A 17,600-nucleotide genomic window follows, 5' to 3' on the forward strand; every position below is an offset into this window, starting at 1 on the left:
TGTTTGTCATTGTTGCAGTTCCTGCTGCATCACCCTCTCAGCTCAGCACCCAGTGCAGGACCACTTATATCCCCTAAATCTGCGTCTGCCCCAACAAATGCAGTCAGAACATTGCTGTGTGCTCATGTTGAAGCCTACTCAGAAGCAGTGAAGGCAGCAAAAAGGTACAGTGGTACCTTGGGTTACAGAAATTTCAGGTTACAGACGCTTCAAGTTACAGACCACTAACCCAGAAATAGTACCTCGGGTTAAGAACTATGCTTCAGGATGAGAGCAGAAATCATGCGGCAGCAGCGTGGCAGTAGCGGGAGGCCTCATTAGCTACCTCAGGTTAAGAACAGTTTCAGGTTAAGAACGGACCTCTAGAACGAATTCATTTCTTAACCCGAAGTACCGCTGTATTTATTTTTCACCTTCATTGTGTCCTCTGCATGTTGTCCAGTGAAGCTTTTTAGGTGCTTCAGGGCCTTTTACACATTGGCCCGAGGGATGTAATTGAGCCATGGATATGATTGATGCTTCTTTAGGAGGAGGAGTGGTGAGAAGCCTTCACTAAACCTGGAATATCTCAGTAATTCTATACTGGTGTCAAATGATGGCAGCCAACCATTTCTCTTGGCTGTTCAGAAACCGCTTCTGATTGGCTGTGGGAGTTTTCTGCATTCAAGCGGAAGCCGTGTTGGACATTTGGCTTCCAAAAAAAGTTCAAAAACCGGAACACTTATTTCCAAGTTTTCGGCGTTCAGGAGCCAATTTGTTCAACAACTAAGCCATTTGCGAGCCGAGGTATAACAGTAGTCCAAAAGGGTTTACCCCCATACTGGGCTAGCTCCCCTGTCAGTGAAGTTCGAGGTTCAACATTACCTCAAAACAACAATACATCTACAATCAATAATACAGCAACACACACCCTTTCACCACATGTGAACTACTGTATATAACAATACTGCCACCAGACATTTGAAATCCATTGAAAACAGACATTAGATTTTGGGATTATGCTCTACCAAGAACACTTTTCTATGCAGTCCCTATCAATTTCAGTGGGAACATAAGTGGGAGAAATACTCTTTAGGTTAAGGGGCCACAACCCTTGGTGGAATATTTTTGGGAGGGGGCACTGCAGTGGGGAGGCAGGGTGGAAAAATTACCGTATTTTTTGCACCATAACACTCACTTTTTTCCTCCTAGAAAGTAAGGGGAAATGTCTGTGCGTGTTATGGAGGGAATGCCTACGGGTGGCATGCCTACGGATTTTCCTCCTCTAAAAACGACATGCGTGTTATGGTCGGGTGCGTGTTATAGAGCGAAAAATACGGTAGCTTCTGCCACTCCTGTTATGTATACTTAGTTCTGGATCCAGTCTACTGATTTTGCTCTTTTGCTAGTTCTTATTTTAACTTCAATAGGAAGAAGACAAAGATTCAAACAATACCGGGGAAAGGTTAAAAAAAACAAAACCACCTTTAGTTTCATTGATACTAGAACATGGTTAGCAAATAAGCCTGGAAGCTTCTGAATAATTTCTCTGGCATTTTATTTGCCACACTCCTGGTGGGGAAATGAATAAAGTGGACTGGGCACAGATTCAATTTTAGTCATTTTCAGCATGAAGTAGTCAGATTGAGGATGCTAGTTCTTGCAGTTTTATCCAGTACAAAACAGTTGAAATATTTCAAGACATGTGGCATAAACTATAATTCAAAAAACAGCAACAAAACCCACTATGCATAGCACCTAGAAGAACTTTTACTGACTTTTTGCCACACTCTATCATTCTGCCATTGCATGATAAACTGGTCACTATCAATGTCAAATGAAGATGCAAATAGAGAAAGAAAAGATTTAGGAGTGTGAAATGAAGGCAAGAGGCCCCCTGAAATGAAATCAAGAGAGACAGTGAAATAAACACACAGTGATATTTCTTTACAAAAGATGATAGATGAGGGAAATTGAGTTATGCTTATTTTGTAATGGGAGAAAATAATTACAGCCTTCCACCAGGAAACCGCAAAGACATTTATTGATCTGTTGTCCCCTGGATATGTCTAGTAATATTTAATAAAATAGAGACAAATAACTGCTTCAAAGCTCTGTAACTATAATCTCTTTTTTTAGTACAATTTTTTGGCAGGAGTAAAAGTATCACATCTCTTGATTGCGAGTAGCTATGCGACTTGTTTTAAACAGACACTCACCTTAAGTAAACGGATTGAACATTACAAATAGATACAAAATATACTACTTTTGAGTAAATACATATTATTTCCCCCATTTTTTTCATGCTTTTGCAGCATTGCACAAAACAGTACAACACAAAGTTTTAAAATAAATGTGTTTTTATCTCAACAAATGGAACAAAAGAATTTAACTGAACTGGTTATATGTCAAACTTATTTATTATGTACAAGTAATAGGGATGGCATCATAATTAGTTTTTGTTCTTCATTTGTGAAAAACTCCCTCAGAAGGTTTGGACTCTTCTTCATTGGAGGTGTTTAAGCAGAGGTTGGATGGCCATCTGTCATGGATGCTTTAGCTGAGATTCCTACATAGCAGGGCAGTGGCGTAGCGTGGGGGGTGCAGGGGGGGCCAGCCGCACCGGGCACAACATCTGGGGGTTAGGGAAATCCACGGGTTAGGGGGCGCAAATCCACGGGTTAGGGGGCGCAAATTACTTGCCTTGCCCCGGGTGCTGATAACCCACGCTACGCCACTGTAGCAGGGGGTTGGACCAGATGACCCTGGGGGTCCCTTCTGACTCTATGACTCTGACACAGTTGTAGTCTGGTTTGTGAGGTTGACTGTGGTGGGTGTAAGAAGTGTGGTTGGTACTACTTGGCTGCAAGCAACTTGTAAGCACTTACAATTGCTGTATGCCTTAGAGATTAACTTTGTTTTCTGTGCCTTCTGCTTCCCTTAGCCGGAATCTGCCAAAATACCAGAAATGGACATGCAGCAACATATTCTAACATGCTGTGATCTGCATACTAATTTTGCCAAATGAGTTATGTGAGGCTTGAAAATCTTCGCATTCTGTAGCAGTTGGGCCTGTATGTATGTGTGGGAAAGCATAACTGCTTCCCCACCTGTCTCCCCCCCCCCATGTTGCAGTAGCCTCGCATGTTAGTGGAACACAAGAAAGGAGCCAACTTGTAGAGCTCCCCCAACAATGACAGCCAGAGACCTGCCAGTTGCATAAAGGATCTGTAGGCCAATAGCTCTTTCATGCATTCTATCAAATACTATTGTTGTCTAAGGTACAATTTAAATATTTCCAGAAACTTGTACTGATAAAAGCACTTGTTTGATCCTAAGTACTGCCTCACATAAGGGACACGGGTGGTGCTGTGGTCTAAACCCCAGAGCCTAGGGCTTGCCGATCAGAAGGTTGGCGGTTCAAATCCGTGCGACAGGGTGAGCTCCCTTTGTTCAGTCCCTGCTCCTGCCAACCTAGCAGTTCGAAAGCACGTCAAAGTGCAAGTAGATAAATAGGTACCGCTCCGGCAGGAAGGTAAGCGGCATTTCCGTGTGCTGCTCTGGTTCACCAGAAGTGGCTTAGATATGCTGGCCACATGACCCGGAAGCTGTACGCCAGCTCCCTCGGCCAGTAAAGTAGGTGAACGCCACAACCCCAGAGTCCTCCACGACTGGACCTAACGGTCAGGGGTCCCTTTACCTTTATTACCTCACATAAATACTTTTAGATTTTATAACAGCTAGCAGCTTTTATGCTTGTGCTGTCTTGAAACTTAATGCAAGGGAAATGGACAAAATACAAAGATTGCATGGATGCATTATATGTGTATCTGAATCAATACTATTTACTTAGTGCTAATGTACTAACCAGATTACAAGAACTGATGCAGTGGTAATCAATACCAAAAGTGAATAATACCATGAATGATCTCCGAAAAGGAAATGTGCGATGTTTTTAATTTGTATTAGCTAATTACATCAACATTTGTCTCTTTTTACGTTACGTAATGCACCACTAGCATAATCGTTCCCCACCCTCACTTTATCCGTAAATTAGAATTGGAGTTTCTGGAAATGTAGAATGCTAAATTCATAGCTAATGTTTCTTATTACTGCTATTTCTTTTGACTTTTGAACAATTCTTTCCATTGATTTGAATGACTTTGGATGTCTGATATTTAGATATCTACTGAAATTGGGGCCAGCATTTTCCAGGCACTCCTATTGATTTGATATAAACATAAATGTTCATAGATTTCATCCTATGTAGTATAGTGGTTAGAATGTTGGATTGGGACATAGAGACCTGGATTCAAATCTCTGCTTAGCCACAAAACTCTCTGAGTAACCTTAGGCTGAGAGCTGCTGACTAGCCCAAGGTACCTCAAACTGGGGGGAGAAGAGAGGAAGTCCATTTCACAGGTGGAAGCCCTTGCACTACTGGGACAACATTGTTGGATACAACCTGTCAGTTAAGCTTGCCTATATATATATATATATATATATATATATATATATATATATATGGGGGTGGGGTTCATACAACTTTTCTTTATCACAATATAAAATGTATGCTATTAAGCCAACAGGTCGAATTTGTGCAGGCCAAGTTACTTAGGATAAAAATTTGTAGCTGTTTTCATCAGGTTCAAATACACCCAAATACCACCTATAGTATACAAATCCAAATGCATCCAAAATTCCAAACTGCATTGAATTATCATAAACCCCCCAACAACTATGGATTGATCACCAGTAGAAAGTCGATTTCAGCAAAGTGTCAAACTCAACTTTCTGTAACTAACTGAAATGTCAGATTCCAGCTTGAATCTATGATGAGAATTAGTCCTCCCATTATAGCTATATTATAGGTACAGTTCTTCTGCACTGCCTGTTCCATGCGATCCGTTTTGATTACTGCAGTCTGAGATCATAGACAAGCTGTCTGAAGAGGGCAGCCACCTCTTGCCCCTTGACCATCTTGACTTCCTAAAGCTAGCTATAAAGGATTGACTGGGTGTGTCCACGGAGTGATCAGTTATTCATTGGAGGAGGGCAAGTTACCATCTCTACCTTGAAAGAGGAGGTGGTGGTCATGCATCCCTTCCTTAAGAGGGCCTTCCTAGACCTGGATGTGCGTGAATCAACTATTGCCCAGTTGCAAACATCTCTTTATGGGGCAATGTGCTCAGTATGGTATTGTTGGTCCAGCTTCAGGCAAGCTTGGTGGAGGTTAACTATCTGGATCCATATCAGTCCAACTTTTGGTCTAGTCAACTTTTGGTCTAGTCATAACACTAAAGGTGCCTTTGATGACATGTGAAGGGAGAGAGAAGGAGGGAGTGTGACTCTGCTCATGTTCATTAACCTCTCAGTGGCTTTTGATACTTTTCCATATATTTATTCATTGTTAAATTTATATGCCACCCTTCATTCAAGGATACAATCGTATCCTTCTGCAGTGACTCAAGGATGGAGGCATAGTACTTCAGCGGTTCGGTTCCTACCTCCAGGTCTGTTTCCGGAAAGTAATGATACTGCTTTGATATGTTTTGCAATTTAGTGGTATATAAAGACTTATATAAACAAATGACTTGGGCCCCAAATATCTGAGAGATTGTCACCTCTTTCCCTACATACTCTCTCAGAGCTTAGAATCAGCAGAGAGAGCACACTTGGTTGTTCCACCACAGCTCCACAAGTGTTTGGTTTTTTAAAAAAACAAAACAAAAGACCCACATCATGGTACAGAGTTACTCCAACTAGCCACAAATTACTGTATGAGCAAGCAAGATACAATTTGACTTCACACTAAGTTCGGACATGGGTTAAATAATTGCCTAAACCTCATCGCATTCCAATTCTGATGTACATCAGATACATTCCCCCCCCCCCCACCGAATGAGTCACAAATAGACTTTGTACTTTCACTCATGTACATGGAAGAAAGTTGAAATGCCCAGTCATATACCAATAGGGCTCTTGCTGAGCTACAATATTTGTGAGATTTGTCACTGGAATCTGGCGTCAGATATATGAGCATTTAATCCAGAGATAATGACATTTTTCCATATTGTCAGCCAAGTAAATAGTAATTTAGTGAGTTAGAGGTGTGGTGAGGCAAGCTAAACTATGTTCTTAAGAGTTAAAGTCAGAGGTGCCTCTTAAAAATTTAGTAACACAATTATCCAGATTGGCTACCTCAGACTCCCATCATCCCTGACCACTGGTCCTGTTGTCTGGGGATGATGAGAGTTGTAGTCCCAAAACATCTGGAGGGCCGAGTTTGCCTAAGCCTGGGCTACCTGATAAGATTATACAGTATATAAATAGATTTTTGGCCTTTAGGAGTTAGATAGCTGCATTTTTTTAAAAAAAGAAATGTTGTTTTTTTAATGATGTTTTTCTCTATTGAGATTTCTAACAATTTCCAAGAAAGAAAACAGCAATAATAATATGTAGAGTCACAGAACTTTGGGGTTGAAAGTGACCCCAAGGATCATTTAGTACAAACCCCATCAATTCAGGAATCGCAGCTAAATAAGTCCTGGCAGATAGCCATCCACCCTCTGTTTAAAAACCTCCAGTGACGGAGAGTCCGTTACTTTCCCAGTCTGTTCCATTGTTGAACAGCTCTTGCTGTCTCTCTATACCAATGTTAAATATTATTAAATCTCAAGGGTTCTGTGCCTTAGTTTCGTTTTTGGATGTTGTTGTTAGAAATCTTACTATAGCATGTAAGCATAATGCTTGAACTTTTTTGTGTGCAACTTGCCTTTGTATTTCAGTAATGAGAAATGTAGCAGGAGGAAGTTAAAAGTGGTTGAACCCAAAATAATAGGTAACAATATGTCTTAGTCCAATACACAATGTTGCTGAATCCCAAAACTATTGCAAAAATATAGCAAATAGTTTGATAGATTTATCTCTAGCCTCCTGATGATCTGATGTCACCTTGCACTCTTGACAAGGTGAAGTAAGGTTGATGGAAATTAACATTTTAAAAATTTGATTTAAAAATGACAACATTTTTATTATCCTTATTTTGGCTTGTTACTTAAAGGTCTTTTGCAGAAATCAAAGGACACATCTCCGTTACTATTTAAATAAGCAGTCAGTCATGACATAATCTACCTTTAATTTTTTTTTAAAAAAACCTTAAAGTTAATGTTAAACAATGAAGAAAAAAACAGCAAAGTATTGATTCTAGAAGACAACCATATTTTATTGTGTCTATTCTCACTGCGTATCACTCCATTTAATATTATGCAATAGTAACCTACAATAAGCCATATTAAATTGCTTATTGACATCTAAATGGCCCATATTTATTATCTGATATAGAAGATGAAGCATCAATAGTAACTGAATTTTCAGTTGACAGATTATCATTAAACTGTCAATACAACATAGATATGCTGTTTCCCTAAGTACATTGTACTGGGTGCAATTCCCCACAAAAGGAATACATGCATTTTCTCTCAGGGAATTAGAAGATTCAAAATGAACAATCTATTTTTGGTAATAGTTATGACGATACAAAACTGCATTGGCAAGTATAAATTTTAAACAATGGGACACCAAAATATTCCCAGCCTAATTAAATTTACTTAGTTTATCTATTTTTGCCTCTTGGGACCCTAAGACCCTCTGAGTTTCATGTAATTTAAAGTATAATAGACATGTACAAATAATACATTTGAATATGTTATTGCTACAGAAGGGAATTGGACTCGCCAGGCAATACTGTAATTCATATAGCCCAATATGTAATTGCTCCATATTCAATACGTTACGTTATGTGTTTCTTGAGTCAACTAAGCCCTCATCCAAGCCACACTTTCATGTAAATCAGTCTTCAGCTTTATTGAGACCACAACCTGAACAGCTAACACTCATACACTCAGATTATCAAATACTTATATACAGTGATGCCTTGGGTTAAGAACTTAATTCGTTCCAGAGATCCGTTCTTAACCTGAAATGGTTCTTAACCTGAGGCGTGCTTTCCCTATTGGGGCCTCTTGCTGCCGCTGCACCGCAGGCACATGATTTCTGTTCTTATCCTGGGGTAAAGTTCTTAACCTGGAGCAACCACTTCCTGGTTAGCGGAGTTTGTAACCTGAAGCTTCTGTAACCTGAAGCATCTGTAACCCAAGGTACCACTGTGTTACAGAAGGACAAATGGAAACTTGAACCAAAGGGACTAAGGTAAAACTAATGGGTTGGAAGACAATGCAAGGCTGCTACTCAACATGACAAAGAGCAAGTCCAGAGGTGTTTGAGGGAAATTTTAAAAATTTACCTAGGAGCAGCCGATCAATGGCTAACTGCCATCAAGTCCTGATCCCCTAATGCCAGATCTACAGAGGAAAATTAAAGCAGTTCAAAGTGCAGAGACAAGTTCAGTTAGGGCCCAACTGTAATAATTATTAGAAACTGTGTGAGCAACACACAGTTCTTACAGCATTTTTGCCTGGGCTGAATTTCAGGTGACAAAAGCAACACCTTTTCTCTTTTAAAAGCAAATGTCTAGGTCTAATGACATCATTTGCCATCTGCAGACATTTTCTAATAAGAAGCCATAGAAACCACACTTTCATATTTTAAAAAATTAAAATAAAATAAAACCATCAGTGTTGGGTTTTTTTAATTTGCTTGGTAAGGTGTGCATAAACTTCTCCATAGGGTATTTGAATGCAAAATACTTCAGTTTAAGCAGAAAATGGTATATTGGAAATGACAGGATGAAAATAAAATGAGAATGAGAATAAATGTAATTGATGTAAACAGGCGTCAGCAAACTTTTTCAGCAGGGGGCCTGTTCACTGTCCCTCAGACCTTGTGGGGGGCCGGACTATTTTTTTTGGGGGGGGAATGAATGAATTCCTATGCCCCACAAATAACCCAGAGGTGCATTTTAAATAAAAGCACACATTCTACTCATGTAAAAACACGCTGATTCCTGGAGCATCCGCGGGCCGGATTTAGAAGGCGATTGGGCCGGATCCAGCCCCCAGGCCTTAGTTTGCCTACCCATGGTGTAAGAGATGCTTCTGTAAGAAGAAAATCCTTTTATTGTTTTGCGTACTTGTTGTATACAGTGGTACCTCAGGTTATATACGCTTCTGGTTACATACGCTTCAGGTTAAAGACTCCGCTAACCCAGAAATAGTGCTTCAGGTTAAGAACTTTGCTTCAGGATGAGAACAGAAATCGGGCTCCAGTGGCACAGCAGCAGCAGGAGGCCCCATTAGCTAAAGTGGTGCTTCAGGTTAAGAACAGTTTCAGGTTAAGTACGGACCTCCGGAATGAATTAAGTACTTAACCTGAGGTACCACTGTATAGTATTATGATGCAAAGATGTAAGAAAACAGTTGCCAACTTTTAAGTGAGTTTTTCTTTCTGGCAGTGGGGTTGTGTGTACATCTCCCATGTCACTTGCTGAACACATTTCTACTTTCCTTACAGACATTTTCAAGAAACACCACCTATTGCGGAGCACAGGATGACGAGTATCGGGTGGAGGTTACAATACCTTTGCAGCGGGTTGACTTATTTGACGAGCAGTTCAGCACAGTCTTGTTGACATCTATATCTGTCTTCACCCAAGGGGTGCTTACCATAGCAAATCTAGGCACATCTGAAGGCCGCTTCATTCAGGTAAGGAATATTGATTGTGATTTTTCCTTCTCACTTGAACTTCACCCTGTGCAGTAAGGGTCGAGGGATGGAAGGGAAGGGAGGGAAGCTTCACTTTACTGGGAATGAAAGACAATGTAAATGAATGTCAAAAGAATATGTACTGTAGATATAAGTTAAATGGGAATTAGAAGAAAACAAAGAGGAATAAAATCTGGATGCTAGGGTTTCTGAGTTGCTTTCTCTGACACCTTGATCTCCCTCCATGTTAGATTTGTTCCCTAGGGTTACGTTAGAATATCTACAATTCGCAAAACTGACGGGATCAGTTAGAGGAATATCGAAACAAAAAACAACTAGAGAATGGAGAATATTTAAGAATTATGTAAAACTTTATTGTACAAATAACTCCATATTAACAGAAATTCAGTGATATTTGTAAAGAAAAAAATCAAAGGAATGTATACAAAGCAGAAAGAAATGATATTATACAATGTAAACCTATGTAAAGAAGAATGTTATATCAAACAGTATAATGAGAAGGATGGGAAGAATTGTGCTGATGAGTACTTTTACTATGTAAATAACTTAAAAATTGATTTCTTTGTTTCTTTGTTACTTCTTTTTTTCTTTATAAATTTTCTATTTTCTATAATTTTCTCTCTTTTTTAACCTGTTAAGAGATAGTACATAATGTTTGTATAGACATGCAAATCTTTTAATCAATAAAGAATTGATCGGTAATTTTATTTTATTTTTTGTTGTTCCCTAGGGTTATTACATTGAGTGGGATCATTGATGCATCTAGCCTTGTAGTGGCTGTACTCCCCCAATGCTTTAACTCAGTGTTTCCCAAACTTGGGTCTCCAGCTGTTTTTGGACTGCAGCTCCCATCATCCCTGACCACTGGTTCTGCCAGCTAGGGATGATGGGAGTTGTAGTCCACATACAGCTGGAGACCCAAGTTTAGGAAACACTGCTTTAACTGGAGATGTTGGGAATGCTGCTCAGCTGTTTTAATCTGCCACTGCTATTATGTATGCTTTTCTTTTTCCTTCTCTTAAGTCTTTCTCACTCAGTTTATAACCAGTAATTCATTTGGTATAGGGTGATGACTTTATTTTGTCTGTATTGTTTATCTAGTTATTATCTACTCCAGTGCTTCTTAAGCTATCTGATGTTGAACCAGTAGTCTTCTCACCCCACACCCACCCATGTGTCAGGAACCAGTAGCATATTTGGTCCCTAAATAAACCCACTCAACCTGTGCTGTGGTGGAGCTGCTATGGAGAAACAGCCAATAGAGACCACCACCTTGCGTAGCACTGATCTATTCATTTCAGCAGCCAGTGCCTTTGCTGCTGGGTCATAAAGCTGCCTCTTATAAATAGATCAGTATCTCCTTAGTGCTGGAAGGCCCCCTCTACCGATCTCAGCACCTAAGAGGGTCTTTAGGGAAGGAGATGGTCTTTCAGGTATTTTCGACCTGTTCCCCCCCCAAAAAAAAACCCAAAAACATTCTATGATGGTACTCACTTATTTCATGCAAATGTCTAGGCCAGTAGCAAAAGAGAGCTTGAATTTCATTTTCAGAGTTTCTGAAACCTTGAGGTGAGGAAAATAGCAAAGGGTTGGCTATAAGGAAAATGTTAGTAATAGCAAAATTGTTTCTTTTTGCAAGTTCCTCTTAGCCTTCTGCAAATTTTTGTGCTTCAACATAGAGTGTTTTTGATAGGAGTACAAGTAGTTAGATGTTTCTGCTTTATAATGGCCTTATTTTTCATTCATTTCTTATGCCAGATCATTTCACTCAGCGTTTTGCCCCCCATCACATGAAACATTAAAAAAATTGTAGGACAATGCTTCCAGAACACGTTTCCTTTTGTAAGGCCAGCCAAGGGAGCAAAAGGAATGTGATTGTATAAAATACATTGTGCCATTAGTAGATATAGTCACATCCCCTGAATTAGGCTGGGTTGAGTTACAGAGCAAGTTATCTTTAATATCATATTGCAGTAACCCACAGAGCCTTCCCCCTTTCTTCTCGTTGCACAGCCCAAGAGCTGACATGTTCAATAGTACAGAACACATAGCCTGCCATTAATGCCTAGTAACAACATATACATCAAAATGCTGTTAATATATATATTTCCTTGAAATACCTTCTTTTTAAAAGGAGTTGGAGAGTTGCAGAAATGTTGTGTTTACAGGATATACAGCAAATTTAGAATGCAAGGTCTATTTAAATTAGTTTCCTCTTTTAATTATGCAAATAGTTGCCTGGGAAATAGTGTCAAGCATGTTTGTGATCAAAATCCCCAAGTTTTAGCAGATGAGAAGGGAAAAGGGAGGTTTCCACAGTTATTAGAAAGTCTTTAAATTTCCTGGGATGGAGCATTGCCTTACATCAGATCATTAGACCAGTTACATCATTGAACAAATCTAATGTCCCAACACTCAGTTTAGAAACTCAGAAATGCTTGGCATCATCTGGCCAAAGCTAAGTGTTTTGAAATTTCATTTTATGTGACTAGCAGGTACAAAGGAGTGCTTCTTTGCTTCTGAACAGCAGGAAATGAGGCAACCGAACCTATATAGTTATTGGAAACAATGGTTGTGTACAAAGTTCAGCCAAAATTCACAGAACTCCATGTTTAAGTTTCCTTTAGGTAGAGTAATCCCAAGCCCTTGCTGGTAGCATAATGGAGTGGTATAGCCACTGACAAGATAGATACACAGCTCTACCACTTGCTCTGGCCAGGTCAGAAGCTGAGGGACCAGGGGTGGGATGCACTTTTGCGATGCTAGCTCCCTGGTTGGCTAAATGTAAAGGTCCAGATCAGTCTCCTTGCATCATGTAAATATATCTCAACAATCATCCCCAGTGAACAACCTGGCTGCTGACTTCTGTGCCATCTGAAGTTTCCAAGCTGTGTTCAGAGGCAGCCCTGTGTATACTACACTGCAGTAATCTAACCTGTAGGTTACCAGAACATAGACAATATTAGTTAGGCAATCCCTGTCCAGATAGGGGGTGGTATGTAGTTCAGATAGCACATAGTTCAGTGATTATAATCAAATACGTGACAATCCATTGGGCTACAGTGAGACTGCCCTTCCCCCCCAAATCTAATCCACCCTCTGTTCGCTCCATCAGAATACCTAGAAAGCAGCTTTTGAAAAATAATAACAGTATTTAGTTGCTGTATTTTTGCATTGTTTTAAAACCTGCTTTTAGTTGTTTTGTTGTTATAGGGCTGTAAATTGCCTTGAGATTTATATGAAGGGCAATTCATGAATTAATAAAATAATAAATACATAATAGAAAAATAGAGAGAGCATGTTCATAGAAATTCAAACAGACCATGATATAATATGTAAGTGGCTTTGGCCATGGCCCCAAAGAATATTACATATTTAGTGTTCCCACTGCTCCCTGCAAATCAGGCAGATTGAACAAAGATTAATGCATCTGTTTGGAGCAAAACAAAAACAACTTGGGTTCTGTCTCTTACTGTTTTTCTATATTGGTCCTGAGGGCTTGTATACAGCAATGTAACACACACTGAGCTACTGAACAGGTATCTTTTTCAATTACTGTCTTCTAGTTTATTTTGAAGATCAAACCACTTTATCAGCTGACAAGAAAGTTTAGAGTTTATCATCCTAACTACTTCAGGCAATTAAGTATTAGACTTGGAAATGGATTTTGTCTTTAGAGTGCAGATAAAAATCTTAGCCTTTCCCCCTCTTTTAAAGAGAGTAATGATATGGGGAGAAGGGGATAATCTTGCTGTATTGGAGAACTTGCAGCCCAGTCAAACACATTGTTTTGGCTACACCAAAGTGTTAAACTTTGTGTTGGTCCTTGAATATCCTTGATTTCAGAGTTCATTAAATATTGTTGAGTTTCTGTTACAAAACAGACTGCTAATAATTTTTTTTTTTTGCTAAGACAGCTGCCACGCATGAGAAAAGAAAGAAAAATGGCTTTACTTCCTCTGAAAGCTGGATGACAAGCCCTCTGCAAGTTTTTCTCCTCCCCCCAACCCAGAGTTTGCAGCTGTTTCTGCCTCTTACTATTGTGACTGTTTTTGATGTGTGGCTGGGAATGCAGCCTTTAACTACAGCTGTTGGGTGCAAAGTGAATTGGGTATTTCTCAGCAGTGGTTTGGTTAGAAAGAATGATGCTGTCACAACTAGCAATATTATGGACATAAAGCTATATTATCAGTGGGTGAAAGTTGAGCATGGTTTATGGAAGTTATAGAAATATGAAGACTTGCACCAGAAATAGACACCTTGAACCCTTTTTCCAGCTGGTTAGTCTGATACAAAAATTCCCACAATAAGTCAGGCTACATTTGAGGGCACAAGGAGAAGGGGACGACAGAGGATGAGATGGTTGGACAGTGTTCTCGAAGCTACCAACATGAATTTGACCAAACTGCTGGAGGCAGTGGAAGATGGGAGTGCCTGGCGTGCTCTGGTCTATGAGGTCATGAAGAGTTGGACACGACTAAATGACTAAACAACAACAACAACATTAGGCCACTAACCCACGCTTTATAAACCATGGTTTATAAACATGTTTAACAGTGTTAAACATAGCCATGGACTTCTCCTTATTTCCACCATGTTCAGGTTTTATCATGGAGATCTTGAGTTGCATGAAACCAAGAGTTCCCTGTTATGTCTGAACTGGGGGACTCCAGTTAATGTCGGTCAGATTCTGTACTACAACCTTGTTCTGTTAACCAACATTAAGCCATGGTTCCCCAGTATGGATATAACCGGAAACTCTGAATTAATGCTAACTATGCCAGACCTGGCACACCATGGAAGAAGAGGAGGAGAAAGGGAAGAGCATGTGTCCGTGGTACTCACTGTGGCTTCATAAACCAGAATCTATTTTTTACAAGTTTATACACAGTTTAGTGCTGTCGATCTTGGAGAGCCAGTGTGGTGTAATGGTTAGAGTGTTGGACTAGGACTTAGGAAACTAGGGTTCAAGTCCCTACTTGGGCATGGAGCTCACTGGTTGACCTTGGACCAGTTGCTGCCTCTTAACCTAACGTACCTCACAGGGAAAACCATGTGTACCACCTCGAACTCCTTGGAGAAAAAGGTGGGATATAAATGCAGCGGCAACAACAACAATAATAATACAAACTAATATCACTGGCCTTTGCATACTGATATAAGGGTATTAATGTCATCAGAAGTTCCCACTGATGGAAGCTTCTTCTGGATCAAAGAGCCTTGCTTCTACTGAGTGGGCAGTACTGGATTCAACCCAGTGGTGGCAAAGTTGGTTCAAGTAAGTGGGGTATCGAGCAATCCAACAGGTTTAAGGGTATGTGGTATGGAAACCAAGTGATTCTTTTGAGATAATTCCTTGTTAAAATAGAAAAGGTGAAAGTCTCCAAAGTGCATCTATTATACTATATCTATATCTCTCTATCTATATAAAAAAAATTATTATTTTATTTTTTAAACATAAAATATACCAACATTGCAATAACAAGTCATATACTTTTTGCTCTGCCGAGCTCATGACTTCCCTCCATCCCTTCAACTGGTTTTTTATTTCCAAATAAATTGTATGCGCACTTTAACTGTCAGTTTCTGTCCTTCTTTATACTTAAAGTCCTCTCTTCCCCATGGTCAGATACTATTTTTACATTTTGTTGCAAGATTTATTTAAATCCTGCTAGTGTCTTCACATTTTTACAATAATCATTCAAATACCAAATAAATTTACTCCAGTCTCTTTCAAATTTCTGGTCGCCTTGGTTCCGGATCCTACCAGTCAGCTTGGCCAAGTCCGCACAGTCTTCATCTGCCGCTTCATCTTCATCTGCCGCTCCTCAGTTGTTGATAATTACTGTAATTTCCACCTTTGGGCGCCCGCCCTGTGGAATGCCCTCCCATCAGATGTCAAGGAAATAAGCAGCTATCCTATTTTTAAAAGACATCTGAAGGCAGCCCTGTTTAGGGAAGTTTTTAGTATTTAATGCTGTATTGTTTTTAACATTTGATTGGAATCCACCTAGAGTGGCTGGGGAAACTCAGCCAGATGGGCGGGGTATAAATAATAAATTATTATTATATTATATATATATAAAGTTCTTGCCGCTGTTGTGGCATACATAAATAATCTTTGATCTACCTTTGCAATTTCTTCTCCCATCAAACCAAGCAAAAATGCTTCCGGTTTCTTGGGGAAAGTATATTTAAACCTCTATTTGTTATACTCAATGAATTAAAATGTTATACAGTGTTTTAAAGATACTTACATGCTCTTTTTACAAGGGTAGGCTGAAAATGATGTGAAAATACAGCAAAGTTGGCTTTAGGCATATCTGTCCTGGATGACAGCTTACACCTGCCAGACAGCCGTAGAAAAATAATAAGGCAGAACTTGGTTTAGTTTCAAGCAAGCCTCCTGGTTTTGTAGAAATCATCTTTGAGATGCATACTGAATAACACAGCTTTAATAGACACCAACGCTGACCCCCACTGTGATAAAAAAAAAGTTACTGCATTCATTTTCACAGAAATAATTACAGTCTTAATATGCAGACTTGGGTGTCATTTAACTGGTAGTTGAGACTTCTGACTGTATTGGGATCAATTGGTAGTGTGAAAAAGAAATGCTTGACTGAATTTATCTGGTAGCCATGTACTTCAATCTGAATACTCACTTCCAGTATAAATGAGACATTAATCTCTTGATCTTGTATATTCAGTACTTGCCATCGCCATAGACAGCAATTACTGAAATATCCTGAGTTGCTGTAGAAAGCCACTACACATTCATATGTGATTATATTTTAATGTTAAAATCCATCTATCAGCAGAGCCAGCATTATAAATCTAACTCAGCCATTTAATCAGGAAAGTTTGGTCTGTATTTCTTGGCTCAAAGTGCACTATAGTATTTACTCTGGGGGGGGGGGGCGGGAGAATGAAGCTAAACTTTTTTGGGATGGATGCTTGTCAAGGTCTTGTTTATACAATTCAGGAAAGGTTAATAGTCATTGTGGTGTAGAGAGATCAGGGACGCAGGTGGAGCTGTGGTCTAAACCACTGAGCCTCTTGGGCTTGCCGATCGGAAGGTCAGTGGTTGGTTTCCCCACGTCGGGGTGAGCTCCCGTTGCTCTGTCTCAGCTCCTGCCAACCTAACAGTTTGAAAGCACACCAGTGCAGGCAGATAAGTAGATATCGCTGTGGTGGGAAGGTAAAGGGTGTTTCCCTGTGCTATGGTTTCTGTCATGGTGTTCTGTTGCGCCAAAAGCCCTTTAGTCATGCTGGCCACGTGACCCGGAAAGCTGTCTGTGGATAAACACTGGCTCCCTTGGCCTGAACGCGAAATGAGCACCACAACCCCATAGTTGCCTTTGACTGGGCTTAACTGTCCAGGAGTCTTTTACCTTTACCTTTTTTTAGAGAGATCTCAGCCCAACCTACCTCATTGTGAGAATAAAATGGGGAGGGGAGAGAACTCCATATGCCCTGTTGAGCTCCTTGGAGGAAAAGTGGCATATAAATATAATAATTAATAAAGAAAATACGCTACATGTAACCAACAAAACTAAACCCATTGGTGAGAATAAAAAACATGAAATGCTTCTAATTATTATAGGGAAAGAAAACAAAACTTTAATCCAACCTGAAAATATGAAAATGTAGTCAAAATAGATGATTGCAGTGATGGTACAGTAACAAATTGACCTCAGTTCAGGTCAAAGCCTAATATGACATGTTTTGACCCAATTGGTCTTCAGAAGAAAATTATTAAATTCAACTTGGTGCTGTTTTCTCCGATCCAGCAGTAAAATGCAGGATTTCCCAGGGAAAATGCTAGGACAAAAAAAAACAAAACACCACCATTCAGACACTGACCTGGAAATCCCAGATCTGTGCCTAGAAAATGCGACACAGGCCCTTAGGGATGAGCCCTTATAACAGCTTCC

General features: G+C 39.7%; 1 protein-coding gene across 2 annotated transcripts in view; it reads left to right on the forward strand.

The window, feature by feature from the left end:
* Positions 1 to 17,600, forward strand: part of MET (MET proto-oncogene, receptor tyrosine kinase) — a 100,236-nt gene that overhangs the window by 32,601 nt on the left and 50,035 nt on the right. For both annotated transcript variants that reach the window (XM_079994063.1, XM_079994064.1), the window contains exon 3: positions 9,451 to 9,642. In XM_079994063.1, coding sequence (XP_079850189.1) covers positions 9,451 to 9,642 — 192 coding nt within the window. The remainder of the gene's footprint in view (positions 1 to 9,450; positions 9,643 to 17,600) is intronic.

Source organism: Podarcis cretensis, assembly GCF_951804945.1.
Source record: "Podarcis cretensis genome assembly, chromosome: 10".
Classification (NCBI taxonomy): Eukaryota; Metazoa; Chordata; class Lepidosauria; order Squamata; family Lacertidae; genus Podarcis; species Podarcis cretensis.